This window comes from Choloepus didactylus, chromosome 6, assembly GCF_015220235.1.
Source record: "Choloepus didactylus isolate mChoDid1 chromosome 6, mChoDid1.pri, whole genome shotgun sequence".
Taxonomy (NCBI): Eukaryota; Metazoa; Chordata; class Mammalia; order Pilosa; family Megalonychidae; genus Choloepus; species Choloepus didactylus.
The window spans coordinates 81,949,204-81,966,957 of record NC_051312.1 but is presented as its reverse complement, the minus strand read 5'-3'; the positions used below and the strand labels follow the sequence as shown (position 1 = coordinate 81,966,957).

The 17,754-nt window shown below is 35.3% G+C and overlaps 1 protein-coding gene across 1 annotated transcript; it reads right to left on the bottom strand.

Moving 5' to 3' along the window:
- LOC119538125 (olfactory receptor 52M1-like) lies at positions 1-945 on the bottom strand. Its single transcript, XM_037840864.1, has one exon. The coding sequence runs from the start codon at positions 943-945 to the stop codon at positions 1-3; it is 945 nt and encodes a 314-aa protein (XP_037696792.1).
- Between the last annotated feature and the right edge of the window lie 16,809 nt (positions 946-17,754).

Genomic DNA, 17,754 nt, shown 5'->3' with positions numbered 1-17,754 from the left:
TCAGGCAATGTTTATCCTCAGGGAACTAAAGACATGGTCTCGAATTTTCTTGGTCCTAATCCCATAAACTATGGGGTTGAGAAAAGGTGGTACCAGAAGGTACATATTGGCAATGAAGATATGAATTTGGGGAGCCACATTGTGACCAAAGCGGTGGGTAAGGAAGGTGAAGACAGCTGTGGAGTAGAAAACGAGGATGACACAGACATGGGAACCACATGTGCCTAGGGCTTTAAGGCTGGCTTCCCGTGATGGAAGACGAAAGACTGCCCGGAGAATTAGGACATAAGAGACAGCGATGAAAAAGCCATCACAGGAACCAATGACCGATGCCACACTGAGGCTGTAACATTTGGTGGCCCCTGTGTCCACACATGCCAGCTTCACCACAGCCATGAACTCACAGTAGGTGTGGGCAATGATTCGACTCCTGCAGTAAGGCAGCTGCCTAAGTAAGATGGGGTGTGGGGAAAAGAAAGTGAGGCCCCGGAGTACCACAGCAGCTCCCATATTGGCAATGCGAGTGTGGGTGAGAATGGTGGCATGGTGCAGGGGGTCACAGATGGCCACATATCTATCAATGGCCATGGCCAGGAAGAAGCCAGATTCCATGGCAGTAAAGCTGTGGATGAAGAACATTTGGGCCAGGCAAGCATCAAAGGCAATGTCATGGGCTCCAAGCCAGAATAGACACAGCATGCGCGGCAGTGTAGACGTGGAGAGGACCAGGTCAGTGACTGACAGCATGCACAGAAAGAGGAACATGGGCTCGTGGAGGCTCCGCTCTGCCCTCACCACGGCCAGGATGGTCACGTTCCCCACCACAGCCACCACGTACATGGAGCAGAAGGGAATCCCAATCCAGACATGCAGGTGCTCTAGACCTGGGATGCCCATCAGAGAGAAGGAATTTGAAGAGATTTGAGATTTATTGGCTGGCCCCATTGTGCTGCTGCTGTCCATCTCTCAGGAATGGAATCCTTCTGTTGAGGGCAAATATTCTTTGCCAGGATCATCACCACTAAATCTAAAAACAAATAAAAAATTGTATCTGGAAAACCCCAAAACACCACATTAGAAAACATTCAACGTGGTAATTCAGAGTGAAAAAATATAGTCAAACTATGAAAAAACTACAGAATCAGTCTCAAAGTATTAAAGGTAAATCAAGTTCTGAATCTCATGGATTTGTTGAAATAAAAAAAAATTAAAATCTTTGTTAACTATTCACAATAAAAATCCAATACCACCTTTAATTCACAATTTGTTTACAATATATGACCACATTAACTTTTGATAGAAACACTGGATTTTATAAATGGAGGAGATCTTAGAATTCATCTAGCCCATCTTTCTTCTTAATGTAATCCTCAAATATAATTTTCTGGCTGATGTCTCAGCACTTTCAGGTATGGGTTCTCATTTCTTTGAGACTTCATTACATGTTTGTTCTGACTCCTTTGTAACACAGTTCTTCCTAGTACTGTCATGAGGCCTGTCCCCAGGAGCTAGGAGACAGTACTAGCCCTTTTCCCTGGAGTGCTACAAACTTTAACATCTTCTGCCAGATGATACTCACAAAATATGAGGATGGTAATCATGTTCCACTTTCCATTTCCAGATGAAGTCATCCCATTTATTTTAGGCCCAGTTTTCAGAAATCCTCATTTTCTACTTAAACTCTTCTGAACATTTCCCAGTATTCCCCAGCAGGACAGTCCCCCTTTTTTTTTTTTTAAACTCTTATTACTTGTGATGTTAACAGACCCTCACTGCAGGGATTAATGTGGCTGGTACATCTTTTGATTTATACAATGTTAAGGTGGCCTTGGTTCATATCCTTTTGTATATGAAGTAATGAAAGAAAATAACATCTAATGTGCTCCTAATATGTATAAGACACTGCCCTAGAATTTTTGTACATGTTGACTGGTAGCCGGAAAGGCAATGCAAACTAAATATTGTTTTACCAATTCGGAAATAAAAGCTCAGAGTGTTACCAACAATGCAACAGCATCGCAGAAAGAGTGGCAGAGTCACCAGAATTCTAACACAACTCTGCATGACTGCAAAGTACATGCTGTTTCCATTATGCAAATCAAAATTTCTCATCACAGTTGTTAAATACATAATCAACTATATCCTGTCAATCTTTTGTACAATTTTTAAAGTCAGATTTCTCAAGATTGATGTTAAGCAATTTTTTTTTAAAGTAGAACTTTGTACTTAACTGGATAAATTTCATTATTTTAGATAATACTTTAACATTATCAAGTGTTTCTATATTTTTATCATCATTATTAAGCACTGATCACTGCTAATTTATTACCCTGAATATAATCAGTAATATATGATTTTTTAAAGTATGTATTCTACATCTACATGTAAGCAATCAAAAATAATTTTGAAAAAAGTCTAGATCAATCACAAAGTTCTTTATATCATCCTGGAAAATGGTGTTTTCCCTTAATCAGCATACTCTGCACAGTATCTAATAATTAGTAATGGATTTGTTGATACTAAAACAAGATTACACAAAATGAACCTTGTGTACTGCATTGCAATTTGTAAAATATTCTTCTCTAGTATCTCTTTAATGGTAATAACATTCATGTTTTCCCATGTTCTGTGAGGAGTGTGAAACACACGGAAGAGATTTAGGCTTTTGACTAAAATATTCCCAGTGTTATTTCAAAATTTTCCCAGCCTGACTTGGGCTTTATAAAAGGCTTATTTACACAATATTTCAAGAATTATGACATCTGCCTAAGAAGAAATAAAGTGAGAAAAAAAATTAAAACCCTTAAATTTCTCAATTATCACCAGGAATGCTCTCATTTATGCCTTTCTTATCTTTCTGAATGTTTTCAGGCTTTTCGTGGTTATATATGTTAATTATTTCCGTATCCCTCAGTTTCTCTTCTATAAAGTGGGGATAACAAAAAATTGTTGAGAGGACTAAATTAGTTAACATATGTTAATTACTTAGCACAATATTCAACACAGAACAAGAACTCAATAAATCAAGTATCAAGCATTGGAATTTGGTCATTAATCCGTAAGCAATGTGTAAGTAACAGAGTTTTTAAGAAGCATGGCTTAATCATATAGGCGCCATTAATAACAAAACCATTTCTTCCAGCCTGTTCACCAGCAACACTTTTCTATGTTCCCTGGGCTAACACCAAAATTCTAATCATTTCCCAAATACATCATGCTTATTTGTAAAATTGTGCCTTTTTCACATACATTTTTCTCTTGACTTGCCCCCTCCCTTGCTTTGTTTTTCATTTCCCTTTGCAAACCACTGCTTATCCTTTATTATCTATGTCAAAAGTCAGGTCTTCTCTGAATTTCTACTGGATTTCCTCAGAGTTTTGCAGATTATTTTCTGTGCTCTCATTGCATCTTTACTTTATTTTTTTTTTAACATTTCCTTTTGATACACTTCTTCAAATTGTGGGAAAATTAGATTTAATATTATAATTGTTTATCATCATCACCATCATTATTATTTGATCATCTTTCTCCTTCATAAACTTACATTCTCCTCAGTGTATGAGTTATAGCATGGCTAGTTATTACCAAGACCCAGACCAAAACCTGGCATCAAATGATCCTTCTAAATAGGATAATATAAGTAGCTGCTCAGTCTGTCTGACTTCCAAGCCATGCCTTAACCACTGCTTATGCAGCTTCTCAAAAGCTGCCTAAAGCAATGCAATTTCTGATTTATATTTAGATAGTCAAGATGACTATATGTCAGAGTTAAGGATAGAGAAATGCCCCGCCAACTCTGTCCATAGTGAAATAAAAGGGCTTCTGCTCTTGGAAAGATATTTATCACTGTTTTGCTCTGCCATGATCCTAAGACAGGACTCCAGGTGCTGTGAGGCAGAGAAGCTCACTGAAGGCAGATCCCAAATTAATGACTGCTTTATCTGAGGGCTTGAATATCTTGATTATCCAGATCTCCATTTCCAGAGAAACATAAAACCATTCACATTCCTCTCTGTTGGCATCTAGAACTATTTAAATGAACATATTCATTCACAAAAGAGCTGGATATCTGCACATACATAAACATTATTACACTAGTAAGTTTGCTCACTAAGTTATGGAATAATATGTTATGGTATAATATGTATGTAGATTGTAGCATACAAGAACTCTTTAATTTTTGCTACTCTTTAAAGGCCCCTTCAAGTATACCACATCAGTATTCAAATAAATACATTCACATATGCACACATGAGTACATTTAAATAAGCTTTTACTTGAAAGCACAGGAAAAACACTGTCAAACCTATTAAAAACACACTCTGAATTTTCCTTACAAATCATCAGTCTTTCTAGACCTCAGAAATCAAAGTGCTGAAGTGGTAGACAGATAGATATATATTTTCTTTTTTAGAAACTGTATTTAGAAGAAATCCTTACAACAAAGTTGCATTCTGGAAGTCTTATTTGGATAGGTTAAGTAGTTAAAAGATTAAGCATGTCAAAAATAATACTAGTTAATGTGACTAACAGGATGAAAGGGTCTGAGTTGATTTGGAAAATAAAGGAAACAAAGAGAAAAGGATAAATGTGGAATGTACTTGCTCAGATCATCACCTCAATAAACACATTTTCCATCTTACTACTGAAAATTTTTCCTTCCATAAGAGTTGCTATGATAGATCAACCTCTAATCCTAAATGTGAGGAAATGGTGTTCTTTGCTCATAGCTGTCTCTGACTCCATGATATGTTCTGATCAAGCAGTTTTATTCAGTGTTATTTTAATTCTAATTTAGAGTATCTTTGACCCTCTATTCCCTATGCTTCAGTTAATCGACAGTTAACAATACATCGGTTTTGAGAGAAAGGGTCCATTGGTCTTTCTTAGTATATTTCTCTGCTCTTTAGTATTAACTTTGCTAAAGATATTCAAGGAGTTGGATGTCATCTTTTTGAGGAATTCATAACTCTATAAATGCAGATGTTTGAACGTAGCCCTCTCCTCTCATCTTCTACCCTGTGTTGCTGCTAAACTCACCCAAAGTAAAAGCTCACAGTCATCCAGAGAGCCAGCTTCTATAAAGAGCAGCTACAAAGAAGCAGTTCAGCAAACTTGAATGGAGTTACATCTGACTCCAGATCCCACTAGATAAAAGGTGCTAGGTGGCTTGGGGAGTGGTGGCCTTTTGAGATAAGAGGCTTTTTCCCAAATCACAAGACCTAAATTAATTTAAGGTAGAGTAATTAATCTGATCTATCTTTAGGATTATAATTCATTTTTATTTACCAGACATGATGCATGCTTTGATATGGAATATATTTGGTAAATATACTGGGAAAATATTATAAGATCAGAGAATGATGGAAAAGGATTAATATTTATTTACTCAGAGGCCATAATTTTGTTAGGTCCTATGCTAAGTTCTTTATATCCCTTATTTCATCCGATCTTCAAAACAACATTTGGAAATAGAAAATTACCACAATACACATGAGGATACAAGAGACTGATAGATTAAATAAGTGGCACAAAATGTTAGAGCTAATAAAGAGTGACATCAGGATGTAAATCCAGATATCTCCAGATCCAAATTCCATCTTCTTAACCACTTTATATCACCAAGATTCAAACGAAATATGCCTGAATTAAAGTCCACAATCTTTCACATACAAAGTGGTGAATTCCATAGATTATAACTATCAATATCCAAACGCCAGCAAGTGTGCTGAAAATCTGGTTTTCCCATGTCTCTGGCATCACTTTCTGCTCCTCCTTGAGTCTCCCTAAGTTTCACAGTCTGGATGTTTTTACTATCTCCTTACTTAAGGTTCTGTTTCATGTTTTTGCTTCTGCCTGTAAGGCTCTCCCCATCTCCTTTGACTACTCATTTCTCACTCATTTTAAAACTGCAGATAGAATGGCACTGAAAAATAGAAATTCTTTCTCTTCTTACACCAAATTATATGTGTGCTTTAATTTGCATCTTGTACTCTTCCACTAAAAGATTTATCATATTGGTAATTATCAAATGATTATAACACCAGTACAGGTTTCCAGCATTCAGTCCTACAGGTAGGAATCTGTAAACCTCAGAGACATCAATCACATAGATTATGATATGAATGGTATCCCCTGCATTTATGGAATGGAAACTAAGTCTGTCATGAGCCATCGCTATCGAATAGCAATGCATTGTACTAAGTAGCTACTAATTAAACATTTCATGGAAAAAAGACTGAAAGGAATGGATGAATTAGTTAAAATTCCTTACAAGAGATCTAAGTCAACACTCTTTCAGGAAAATAGTTGCAACATGATCATATAAATGGAATCATATAATATGTAGTCTTTGTTTCTGGTTTCTTTCACTTAGCATAACATTTTTTTTAATTATTGTACTTTTTTTTAAATTAGAGAAGTTTTAGGTTTACAGAAAAGTCATGTAAAAAACACAATGTTCCCACATAATTCCCTATTAACACTTTGCATTAGTATGGTAACTTTATTACAATTGATGAAATAATATTAAAATATTACTAACTATAGGCCATAGTTTACATTAGGTGTATTTTTTTCCATATATCATCCTATTATTAACACCTTTTAATAATGTCTTATATTTGTTTTAATTCATCCATGAACATTCTTATATGTGTACTATTAACCACAGTTCATAGTCCACAACAGGATTAGCTGTGTTATACAGTCCCATGCTTTATCTTCTAATTTTGCAAACATACATGACACAAAACTTCCCCTTTCAAACACATTCACAAACATGATTCAGTGCTGTTAATTATACTCACAATAATGAGCTAACATCACTGTTATCCATATCCAAACATTTACAACCAAAATAAATAGTAACTCTGCACAAATTAAGCTTCAGCTACCTACTCTCTACCTCATTCTATTCCCTGATAACCTATATTCTAGATTATAACTGTAAGAGTTTATTATAATTAATTCATATTAGTGAAATCATACAGTACTTGTCATTTTGTATCTGGCTTACTTCCCTCAGCATAATGACCTGAAGGTTCATCCAGGTTGTCACATGTTATCAGGACTTCATTTTTACAGCTGAATAATATTCCATCTATGTATATACCACATTTTTCATCCATTCATTGGTTGATGTACACTTGGGTTCTTCCATCTTTTAGCAATTGTGAATAACACCGCTATGAATATCAGTGTGCATATGTCTGAGTCCATGCTTTCAGTTCTTCGGGGTAAGTACCCAGTAGGAAGATCACTAGATCATATGTCAATTCTACATTTAGCTTCCTAAAGAAGCTATTAGGAGCCCCTTTGCATTGCAAATAAATTTGATAATTGGTTTATCCATTTTTGAAAAGTGGGCTGTTGGAATTTTGGTTGTTATTGTGTTGAATCTATATATCCTTTAGGGAAGAATTGGCATCTTAATGATATTTAGTCTTCCAATCCATGAACATGGAATGTCCTTCCATTTATTTAGGTCTTGTTTGATTGCTTTTAGCAATGTTTTGTAGTTTCCTATGTGCAAGTCCCTTACACAGTTCGTTAAATTATTTCTATATATTTGATTTTTAGTTGTTATCGTAAATTAATTTTTTTCTCGATTTCCCCAGATTGCTCATTACTAGTGTATAGAAACACTATTGATTTTTGTTTGTTGCTCTTGTATCCTGTCACTTTGTTGAACTTTTTTATTAGATATAGTTGCTTTGTGGTAGATTTTTCAGGACTTTCTATATATAGGTCATGTCATCTGCAAATAGTGAAAGTTCCACTTCCTCCTTTATAGTATGGATGTCTTTTATTTCTTTATCTTGTCTAAATGCTCTAGCTAGAAATTCTAGCACAATGTTGAGTAACGGTGGTGACAGTGGGCATCCTTTCCTTGTACCAGATCTTAGACGGAAAGCTTTTTGTCTCTCACCATTGAGTACAATGTTATCGGTTGGTTTTTCACATATACCCTTTAACATGCTGAGGAAGTTTCCTTCTATTTCTATCTTTTTTCAAAGTGTTTTTATCAAGAAAGGATGCTGAATTTTGTCAAATGGCTTTTCTGTATCAATCAAGATGATCATGTGGTTTTTTCCCTTCAATGTGTTACCGTGGTGTATTACACTAATTGATTTCCTTGTGTTGAACACCCTTTCATACCTGAAATAAAACCCACTAGGTCATGGTGCATAACATTTGTAATGTGCTGTCTGATTTGATGTGCAAGTATTCTGTTGATGATTTTTGCAGTTATATTCATTGGAGAAATTGGTCTGTAATTTCCTTTTCTTGCAGTATCTCTCTCTGGCTTTGATATTACAGTGATGTTGGCTTCACAGAATGAGTTAGGTAGTGTTCCCACTTATTTTGGAAGAGTTTGGGCAGGTGTGATGGTTAGGTTCATGTGTCAACTTGGCCAGGTGATGTTGCCCATGTGTCCGGTCAAGCAAGCACTGGCCTAACCGTTACTACAAGGATGTTTGTGGCTGGTTAGTAAACCAGAAGGCTGGTTTATGAAATCATCAATTAATTGCTTCTGTGGCTGATTACATTAATGAAGGGCTTGTTTTACACAAGGAGAGAATTCAATCAGCTGGATTTAATCCAATCAGTGGAAGAATTTTAAGGGAGGAGAGACACAACTTTCTTTTCTTCAGCCAGCCAGCCAGCCTTTCCTGGGGAGTTCATCGAAAACCTTCTTCAGAGTTGCCATCTCACTCCTGACATATGGGATTTGGACTCATACATCCTGCCCTATAGAATTTGAACTCGTGCATCCCCACAGTTGCATGAGATACTTTTATAAAATCTCATATTTACAGATATCTCCTGTTGGTTCTGTTTCCCTAGACAACCCTCACTAACACAGCAGGATTGGTATTATTTCTCCTTGGAATGATTGGTAGAATTCACCTGTGAAGCAATCTGGGTCCTGGGCTTTCTTTGTTGGGAGGTTTTGAGGACTGAGTCAATCTCTTTACTTGTAATTGGTCTGTTGAGGTTTTCTATTTCTTCAAGAGTCAGTGTAGATTTTTCATGTGTTTCTAGGAATTTGTCCATTTCATCTAAATTGTCCATCAGCACAATGATCCATCAGCACTTTAGAATAATGTGTATCTTGTTATTTTGGGGGTACAGTGTTCTGTAGATATCTGTTAGATCTAGTTTACTTAACATATTGTTCAAGTTGTCTGTTTCTTTATTGATAGTCTATCTAGATGTTCTATCTATTGATGAGAGTGGTGTATTGAAATATCCAAGTATTATTTTGGAGGCACCTATTTATCCCTTCAGTTTTGGCAGTGTTTGCCTCATGTATTTTGGGGCACCATGGTTAAGTGCATTTATGACTGCTGGTGCCACTTTGAATGCATTTTATCCCCCAAACGCCATTATCTTTGATGTAGTCTTGTGGAACAGACTTTGGTGCTGATTAGATTTGCTTGGAAGGTGCCCCACCCAGCTGTGGGTGGTGACTCTGGTGGGATACTCCCATGGAGGCATTGCCCTGCCCATTCAGAGTGGGCCTTGATCAGGGGAGCCATATAAATGAGCTGGCTCAAGGAGAGAAAACGGAGTGCAGCTGTGAGTGACATTTTGAAGAGGAGCAAGCTTGCTAGAGAGGAATGTCCTGGGAGAAAGCCATTTTGAAACCAGAACTTTGGAGCAGACACCAGCCACGTTCCTTCCCAGCTAACAGAGGTTTTCTGGACGCCATTGGCCATCCTCCAGTGAAGGTACCCGATTACTGATGTGTTACCTTGGACACCTTATGGCCTTAAGACTGTAACTGTATAGCCAAATAAACCCCCTTTTTATAAAAGCCAATCCATCTCTGGTGTTTTGCATTCTGCAGCATTAGCAAACTAGAACACTGCTATTTCTTCTTGGTTGAATGCACTTTCTTATAACAGTTTTGAATTTAATGTCTATTCTGTCTGATATTAGTGTAACTACCCCCACTCTTTTGGTTACATTTGCATGGAATATCTTTTTACACCCTTTCACTTTCTACCTATTTATGTCTTTGGATTCAAGCTGAGTTGCTAGTAGGCAATATATAGTTGAAACATACTTTTATCCATTCTGCCAATATGTGTCATTTGATTGGGAAATTTAACTCATAGTCATTTGAGTTCACTACTGTAAAGGTAGTATTTACTTCAACCATTTATCCTTTGCTCTTTACATATATCATCTCTTATTTTTGTCTCTCATTTTACTCTTTCAGTTACCCTTACTGATAATCTTCATTTCTACACTTTCCTTCAAGCCTCTCACACCTGTCTTTTCCTTTCAGCCTGTAGGACTCCCTTTAGCATTTCTTGTATGGCAAGTTTCTTGTTGATGAACTCTCTCAGTTTCTGTTATCTGTAAATATTTTCAACTCTCCCTTGTTTTTGAAGGACAGTTTTTCCTGATAAAGAATTCTTTGCTGGCAGTTTTTCTCTTTCAGTATCTTACATATCATATCACTGCCTTCTTGCCTCCCTGGTTTCTGATGAGAAATTAACCCTTAGGCTTACTGTGTTTCCATTGTATTTGATGATTCACTTTTCTCTTCCTCCTTTCCAGATTGTCTCTTGACCTCTGGCATTTAACATTTTGATTAATGTGTGTCTCAGAGTAGGTCTATTAGGATTTATTCTGTTTGGAGTATGCTGCACTTCTTGGGTATGTATATTTATGTCTTTCATAAGAGTTGGGAAATTCTGGGCCATTATTTCCTTGAATTTTCTTTCTGCCCCTTTTCCCTCTTGTTCTCTTTCTGGGATACCAGTGATGCAGATGTTTGTGCACTACATGCTGTCATTCAAATCCCTGAGAATGTGTTCATTTTTTTCCATTCTTTCCTCTCTCTGTTTTTCTGACTGTACAATTTTGATTTTCCTTTCTTCTAGATCACTGATTCTTTCTCCTGCCTGTTCAAATCTGCTGCAGTTTCCTCTATTTTATTTTAAATCTCTTTTACTGTGCCTTTTTTCCAATAATTTCTATTATGCTTCTTTCTATACTTTCAAATTTTTCTTTATGCTCACCCAGTGTCTTAATATCCTTTATCTCCTTAGCCATCTTTTCCTTCATTTTGTTGAACTGATTCAGAAGATTTGTCCAAACATCATTGATTAGTTGTTTCAAATTCTCCTTCAAAGTTTTAATGATTTCCTTTGTGCCATATTCTCTTTGTTACTTAGTATAGCTTATAATTTTTTGCTTATGTCTAGGCATCTGATTATCTTGATGAGTTTACTCTCAAGATCAGTTTATCTTTTTTGTGTATGGTTTATTGTTGATTGGCTTTTGTTAAGGCTCTTGTTAGACACTTTGTGACTTATTCTAGACCTTTAGAATTACCCAGGTTTAACTGATTAGATTTTTCCAGGTCTTCTTCACCTGATTCTTGCCCTAGGTATGTGGTACACTATTTGTGCAATTATTTCACCCCCAGAAGAAAGTTTCCTTTCCTCTGTTCCCTCGTCAGGAATCTTAATCTGTTTTGTTTTTGTTTTGCCTCTATAGGTTTTTGCTGTGTTTTATTTTGTTTACATTCCTTTCCTTGCCTTTAGCTGTTTTTGCTGGAGGGGAAATTCTCAGAGGAGAGTCATCCAAGAGAGGACTTCCCCAAGTCAGTATTTCCCAGCCAAAACAGGCCCAGGGACCCACAAAGTGGATACAGACCAGTTTCAAAGAGCCCTAGGGACAGGGTTAGGAAAGACATCAGAAGGATTTTTGACAACTCCCCTAAGCTGGGCTTTTCTGGCCTTCCCAACAGATGGTGCTCTTCAGCAAGTTATTCCCCATAGCCCTAAGGAGGTACTGTGTCTATAAATCTCCACTCCTTCACCCTTGTTAGGGTCAGAGTTGAATAAATATCCATGGGTACAGCAGGCTTAAAAAGTAGCAGCACAGCCAGGACCCAGCTATGTGAATTTGCAGAGCAAATGCCCATGATCAGTGCTCAGCCATGCTCCCCACTGGTCTTGGGGAAGAGGATTTCCACAGCCCTCTTGGTCTGCAGCAGCCAGAGACCAAACTCTGAGATGGCATACCTCAAGAGTGGTGGACAGGTGCCAGCAGCCACCATAGAGGAAGCTATTCACAGTCCTTTACTACAGTTTCTCAGCCTCTTCTTCCTCCTCTTCCCTGAATGCTGCAAAGTGTTCTCCTAGCCTCCCCAGCCCCAGAACAGTTGTTTCTGACAGTTCCTGCCTGTTCCCTAGCTGTTCTGAAAAATAAGTAAGTTCTGGAGCTCCCTACTTTGTCATCTTCCTCAGAAGTTCCCCATTTTTTAGCTTTTATGAACTAGAGATGTCTCCAAATTCTGAGGCCTCATTACTCCTTAAAATGCAAATACACAGAACAATAGGTGCTCCAGTCTTCTTGGCACCTTGGGGACTTAACCTAGAGACCTACTCCTGGCTATAGCCTTTGGCATTTAGGAAGATACCCTTTCAGATCAGAGCTATTAACCAAGTAAGTGGCTACATATCTAATTCTCATGCTATGTCAAGGGTTTTGGAAGGCTAAGACTTTTTGCAGAAACATAGGAGAAATCCAGGAGAGTTTTAGCTCCACAAATTAACCACCACTGGCAAAAAAAAAAAAAAAAAAAAAACTTGGTTAAATTCTAGTCACTGACCCTCTGACTATTCAATGACTACACTTGTTTCAGGGAACATGCTTGTATAAAAACACCTACAGTCAGACTTACTCTTCCCACTTTATATTGATAATCATTATATCGAGTATATCACGTGACACCTTCAATCTGCCTATAATACTGCAGTCCATTTTTTCTCTTCTCAGTCACCTCAAAAATTATTTCATATATTCTCTCAGCCAAAACCTTCGTCAACTCTTTCCCTACTCTCAAATGACAACTTTTCTTCCATTTAATTGAAAGAAAAAAAAGTGACAGGAAATCCCTTTACCACTTCTACCCCTCTATGTGATTCTGAGCTCATATAACCCTACTGCTTTCCTGCTACTCTGAATGAACAGTCTTGCTCCTAACAAAAGCCAATTTTGTGTCTGGCTTCTTACAGGAAAAAATTATATGTTCAAGGGTCATCCACACAATAGCATGTAACTTTACTTCATTCCTTCTTATGGCTGAGTAATAATCCCTTTTATGTATATCCCAGATTTTGTTAATTCAAGTGCTGATGGACATTTAGGTTGTATTCACCTTTTGTCTATTGTGAATAGTGCTGTTCCTATTTTGTGCACAAGTATTTTCTTCAGTTTTCAGTTATCTTAGGTATAGAACAAGGAGTAGAATTCCTGGATCATATGATAATTCTAGTACTCGGTCATATGATAATTCTATTCATCTTTTTGAGGAACTGTGATAGTGTTTTCCACAGGTGTTGCACCATTTTACATACCCATCAACAACATATAATGGCTCCAATTATAACACATCTTTGCTAATACTTGTAATTTTGTGTTTTTTAAAAAGTCATAACAATCCTATTGATTTATAAGATATCTCTGTGTTTTTATTTGAATTTCGCCAATGACTAATGATGCTGAGCATCTATTCATATGATTTTTGGCCATTTGTATACCTTCATTGTGGGCATTTTTTTTTACTGTTATTGAATGCTTGTATGGTGTTAGCTTTTTGCATTCTCTTACTTTCAACATCTCTATATGCTTTTTATGCCTATTGTGAATGGCATATGGTTTCTTTCTCAACCAGATTCCTATATACAGACTTTTATATTCAAAACAATGATTCATTGGTTGGGATTTCTTTATACCATTTATTTTGTGTTTTGAGTCCTATGTTTATTTTTCTCTTTTTGCATGCATTTTTCTAGATTATTTTTATAATATTAAAACTAAATAGTCTATTGATTTAGTAATTACATTATCTTATATTAGTGGGTTCTCTAAAAATTAAACATACTAAAACTCAATCTCTGAACTTGAATTAAAACTTTAGAAGTCATTCATGAAAAATTAGAGTTTATTTGTACAGTTGCTTTTCTTAATAAAGCTGAAGCTTCCTAGCTTTTGTTTAAGAAAATACTTTAAATGGTTTTACAAAGGAAGGGTTTTAGAGTAGTATCAGTATCAGAGTTGAGACAAAAAAAATCTTCATGAAAAAGACAAGTACATGTGTTTCCTCAAAGTTTGAAGATGTCAAGATGATTTAGTGAAAAGAGATTGAGATGAGAGATATGTTTAAGGAGACAGTAGATCCCCTAATGTGCAAGCAGGGGTTGGGTAGAAAGTACTTCTTTCAGAAAGATGATTAATGTTTACTCTAAAGAATTATTTTCGACAATTAGCATTCTTATTCAATGCCAAAAATACCTTCCATATCTCTAAATGTATAGTAAAAATATGTTACATGTTGAACCTGAATTGCTGCACTGATGGACCTGCTTCCTATAAAAATATAAGAAAAATCAAAAGCAAGAGTTTAGAGCCAGATGTACAATGACTGCTAGGATAATGAGAGCAGTAGTTGCTGGGATTTTCAGAAATATTGGAAGGGGCATGAAGCACTTTGGGGATTTGTGGAATGGAGTTTGAATTATTTTTTGATATTATGTAAGTGGGTAATACCAATAGGATTGAGGGTACTGGGATAACACAGATATATCTTAATTCAATCTTCCCTAAGCTCCCCATTCTTCTGTTTTTTTCATCAAATGCAAACTTATAAAAAGATACTTCAATCTACTAAGAATTATTACCTCATATGATATGTAGTTTATTTATTAATTTACTCAAATGTATGTATGAAATATCAAGTAGTTTCCATATACTACAAAATATGTTTTCAACTATATTATCTCATGGAAAACTTTGCTTACCTGGTTATAAACATCAAGTAGTCAAAAGTGAGAGAGAGAGTAAGACGCTAAGGGGGTTATAGACAATAGGAATAGAGTGAGAATAAACAAAATGCTTTTACTGTAAGTACAGTTTCAGCACAGAATGTTGTTATTTAACTTCAGGTGTTTCCACTTGTTTATTTCCTTGTATCCCAAACCTCATTCCCTTTTTTTCCTTCTGTAAGTAGAGAAACCATATATATATTAGGTTGTCAGAATCATTTACTGGTTTATGCCTGTTGTCCCCTTTTACTCTCAAAAGTGTCCTGGTTTGGAATAGAAATTATGTGGAACCCTACGGCTAAGGCAGCAGTTGCAATGTGTTTGCTATTTTAATGTTTGCTTTTATGTGCTTTTGCCATATGTATATTATTGCTTTATACAGCTGTATTTCAACAGAAAAATGGCATTGTGTGGTGTATTTTATATCAGCATTCTGTATTAAGACATATCCATCATGTGATATATATAAGCATTAAAGTGCTTAAATTCCTGCTAATTAGAAAAGGAGAAGCCCTTATTCCTGATTAACAATTACAAACTTTGGCACATGGGAAATTAATTCCAGACTTAGATACTTTAAAAAATAGGTTTGGATCTCAATCATATAATCTCTGGTTTATATTGCACAATTCCTCTGTGACCCCCAGGTGCTAAGAGATTCTGCCAGGTGTCTTTAGAGGTTCTCTTTGCCTGTGGAGTACATATGTCTTTCACATATATATATATACATGTGTGTTCACACATACACACACACACACACACACACACACACACCATTCATGTATATATATACACTACCACATGCAGCTCTTGTCACTACAGTACTACTTAAAAGACATGGCTTAGGATTGATCTTGTTATATCATCACTGCTGGAAGAAATCTGTCCTTTCTGTCACCCTTGACAAGACATGGAAAATCATACTGTTTAAGGTACTTTGAATTTTCTCAAAAGAACCCTCTTACAGTGACTGGAATTAAAAAGATAAAAAACAATCTGAGATGATAAGTTATTTACTATTAATGAAGTATACTTCTTAATTATAGTTGTCAGTAACAGAAATGAAGGATTCCTTTTTTTTTTTAATTGATAAAGGAAATCATTCCTGTGGACTGATAGATTGCTCATTTCATTTCTTCTCCTGGAGGAAAAATGTGTTTTTCCTTTATTTATATCATAATATATTATAGTATTATAATTGGGTAAGGTCTATTAAGATGTTTGATAATTTGATTCCATCTTAATTGGAACAAATATATATTCTACCTGTGTTTTCACTTTTATGTCAGCTACATCTCTATCATGTTATGGTTTCTCATTTATATTATATTAAAATATTTTAAACATTTTCCACTTAAAATTTAATTTATCTGTTTATCTGAAATTTTCTGGGTTTGCTCTATAAGCTGATAATCAGAAAGTTTTTATAAATGTTTGAGGTTTTTGACTATCAATTATTCTCTTGAACATTTGATTGTGGTGTTTTCTTTATTGTGCATGAATTTATATACTATGGTTAGATTCAGGAATAATTATTTTGTTTCATGGGTAACTCTGCTAATTTTTGGTCCAGCATTCTATTATTTTTATCATACAAACATTATAATATGCTTTACAGTTGAAATGGCAGTTCACTCACATAGTCAGTTTTTTCAAAATGTTTGTAGCTATTTTCCATTTTTTATTTGTATAGATGTATGTTTGATTTACCTTGTCAAGCTATAAATGTTTAATTATGATTAGGAGATGTGCACTTGACCATTTAATCAACTGAAACAAAGAAAAAAATGATGGGTTAGTAGATTTGATGAAGTTGTAGTTCCTTTTCTTTTCCTCTGTGATCTCTGAAGTTGGCAACAAAATAAACATCAAGAGTTAAGGGGAGGAAATGAGGTGAGATTTTGAGAAAAGTTAAGAATTTTCATTACTAATTTCATAGAATATGAAACCATGCTAAACAACAAAAAATAGTTTTGCTGTGAAAATTGAATTTCACAAATCTAGCAGGTCATGGGTTTTTTCTAGCAGGTCATGGGATTTTCCTGCTATAGTATGCAAGTATGTAGGAAGAGTTGGAGAATATGGGGATTTGAATTCACATATGATTAAGGTTGATGAGATAAGTGTGGCACACACACACAATTAAAAAAAATCCTTGGCAAGGTAGTTTAGAATATTGAAAAGAAAAAGATAGATTTTAGTCCGTAAGAACAGCCTGCAAGCCAAAATTACATATATTTGAAAAATAAATTCCTCAATTAAAATTTTGATTATAAGTTCCAAAACTGTGTTTGATTACAATGATTTATATGTATAGTTCTCTTCTAAAGTGGTCTTTCCCCAAGGAAATACAGTCATTTCTCATTGTATTCTCTCATATATACCTTTGTCCATAATTAAAATGCTGAATTGTTAGTTTATGGTACAATCACATGATACCCATCATAGAGTACTGAAGTCATATTAATGAGTTGGAACTTTTCCATATTGTCAAAAGTATAAGATTTTAAACAAACACATATATACACACATAAAATACTTGAAAGCATATGAAATAAAATGTTATTGAAACTTACTTAATCTATTTTTCTTCTTAAAGCATTTCCCTACATGCATAAGTCTCCCATTTTCTAAAACTAATTTATTTTAAATTTAAAATCAGAAAAAAATTGCATTTTCAAAGTTTGAGCATAGTTTCTTTACTGATTCCATTTTTGATATTCCTTCTCTTCAGATAAATTTCACTGACATTCCTTTATGGTTCTTATGCTAATTGAATTTTATAAAACTTTTATTTATTCCTACTGCTAAGCGGAAATATAAAAAAGAATAAGCCGAATAGTCTTTGCTTGTCAGCTCCTTAAATACATAGAAAAATATGTATCTATTATGCCAGATG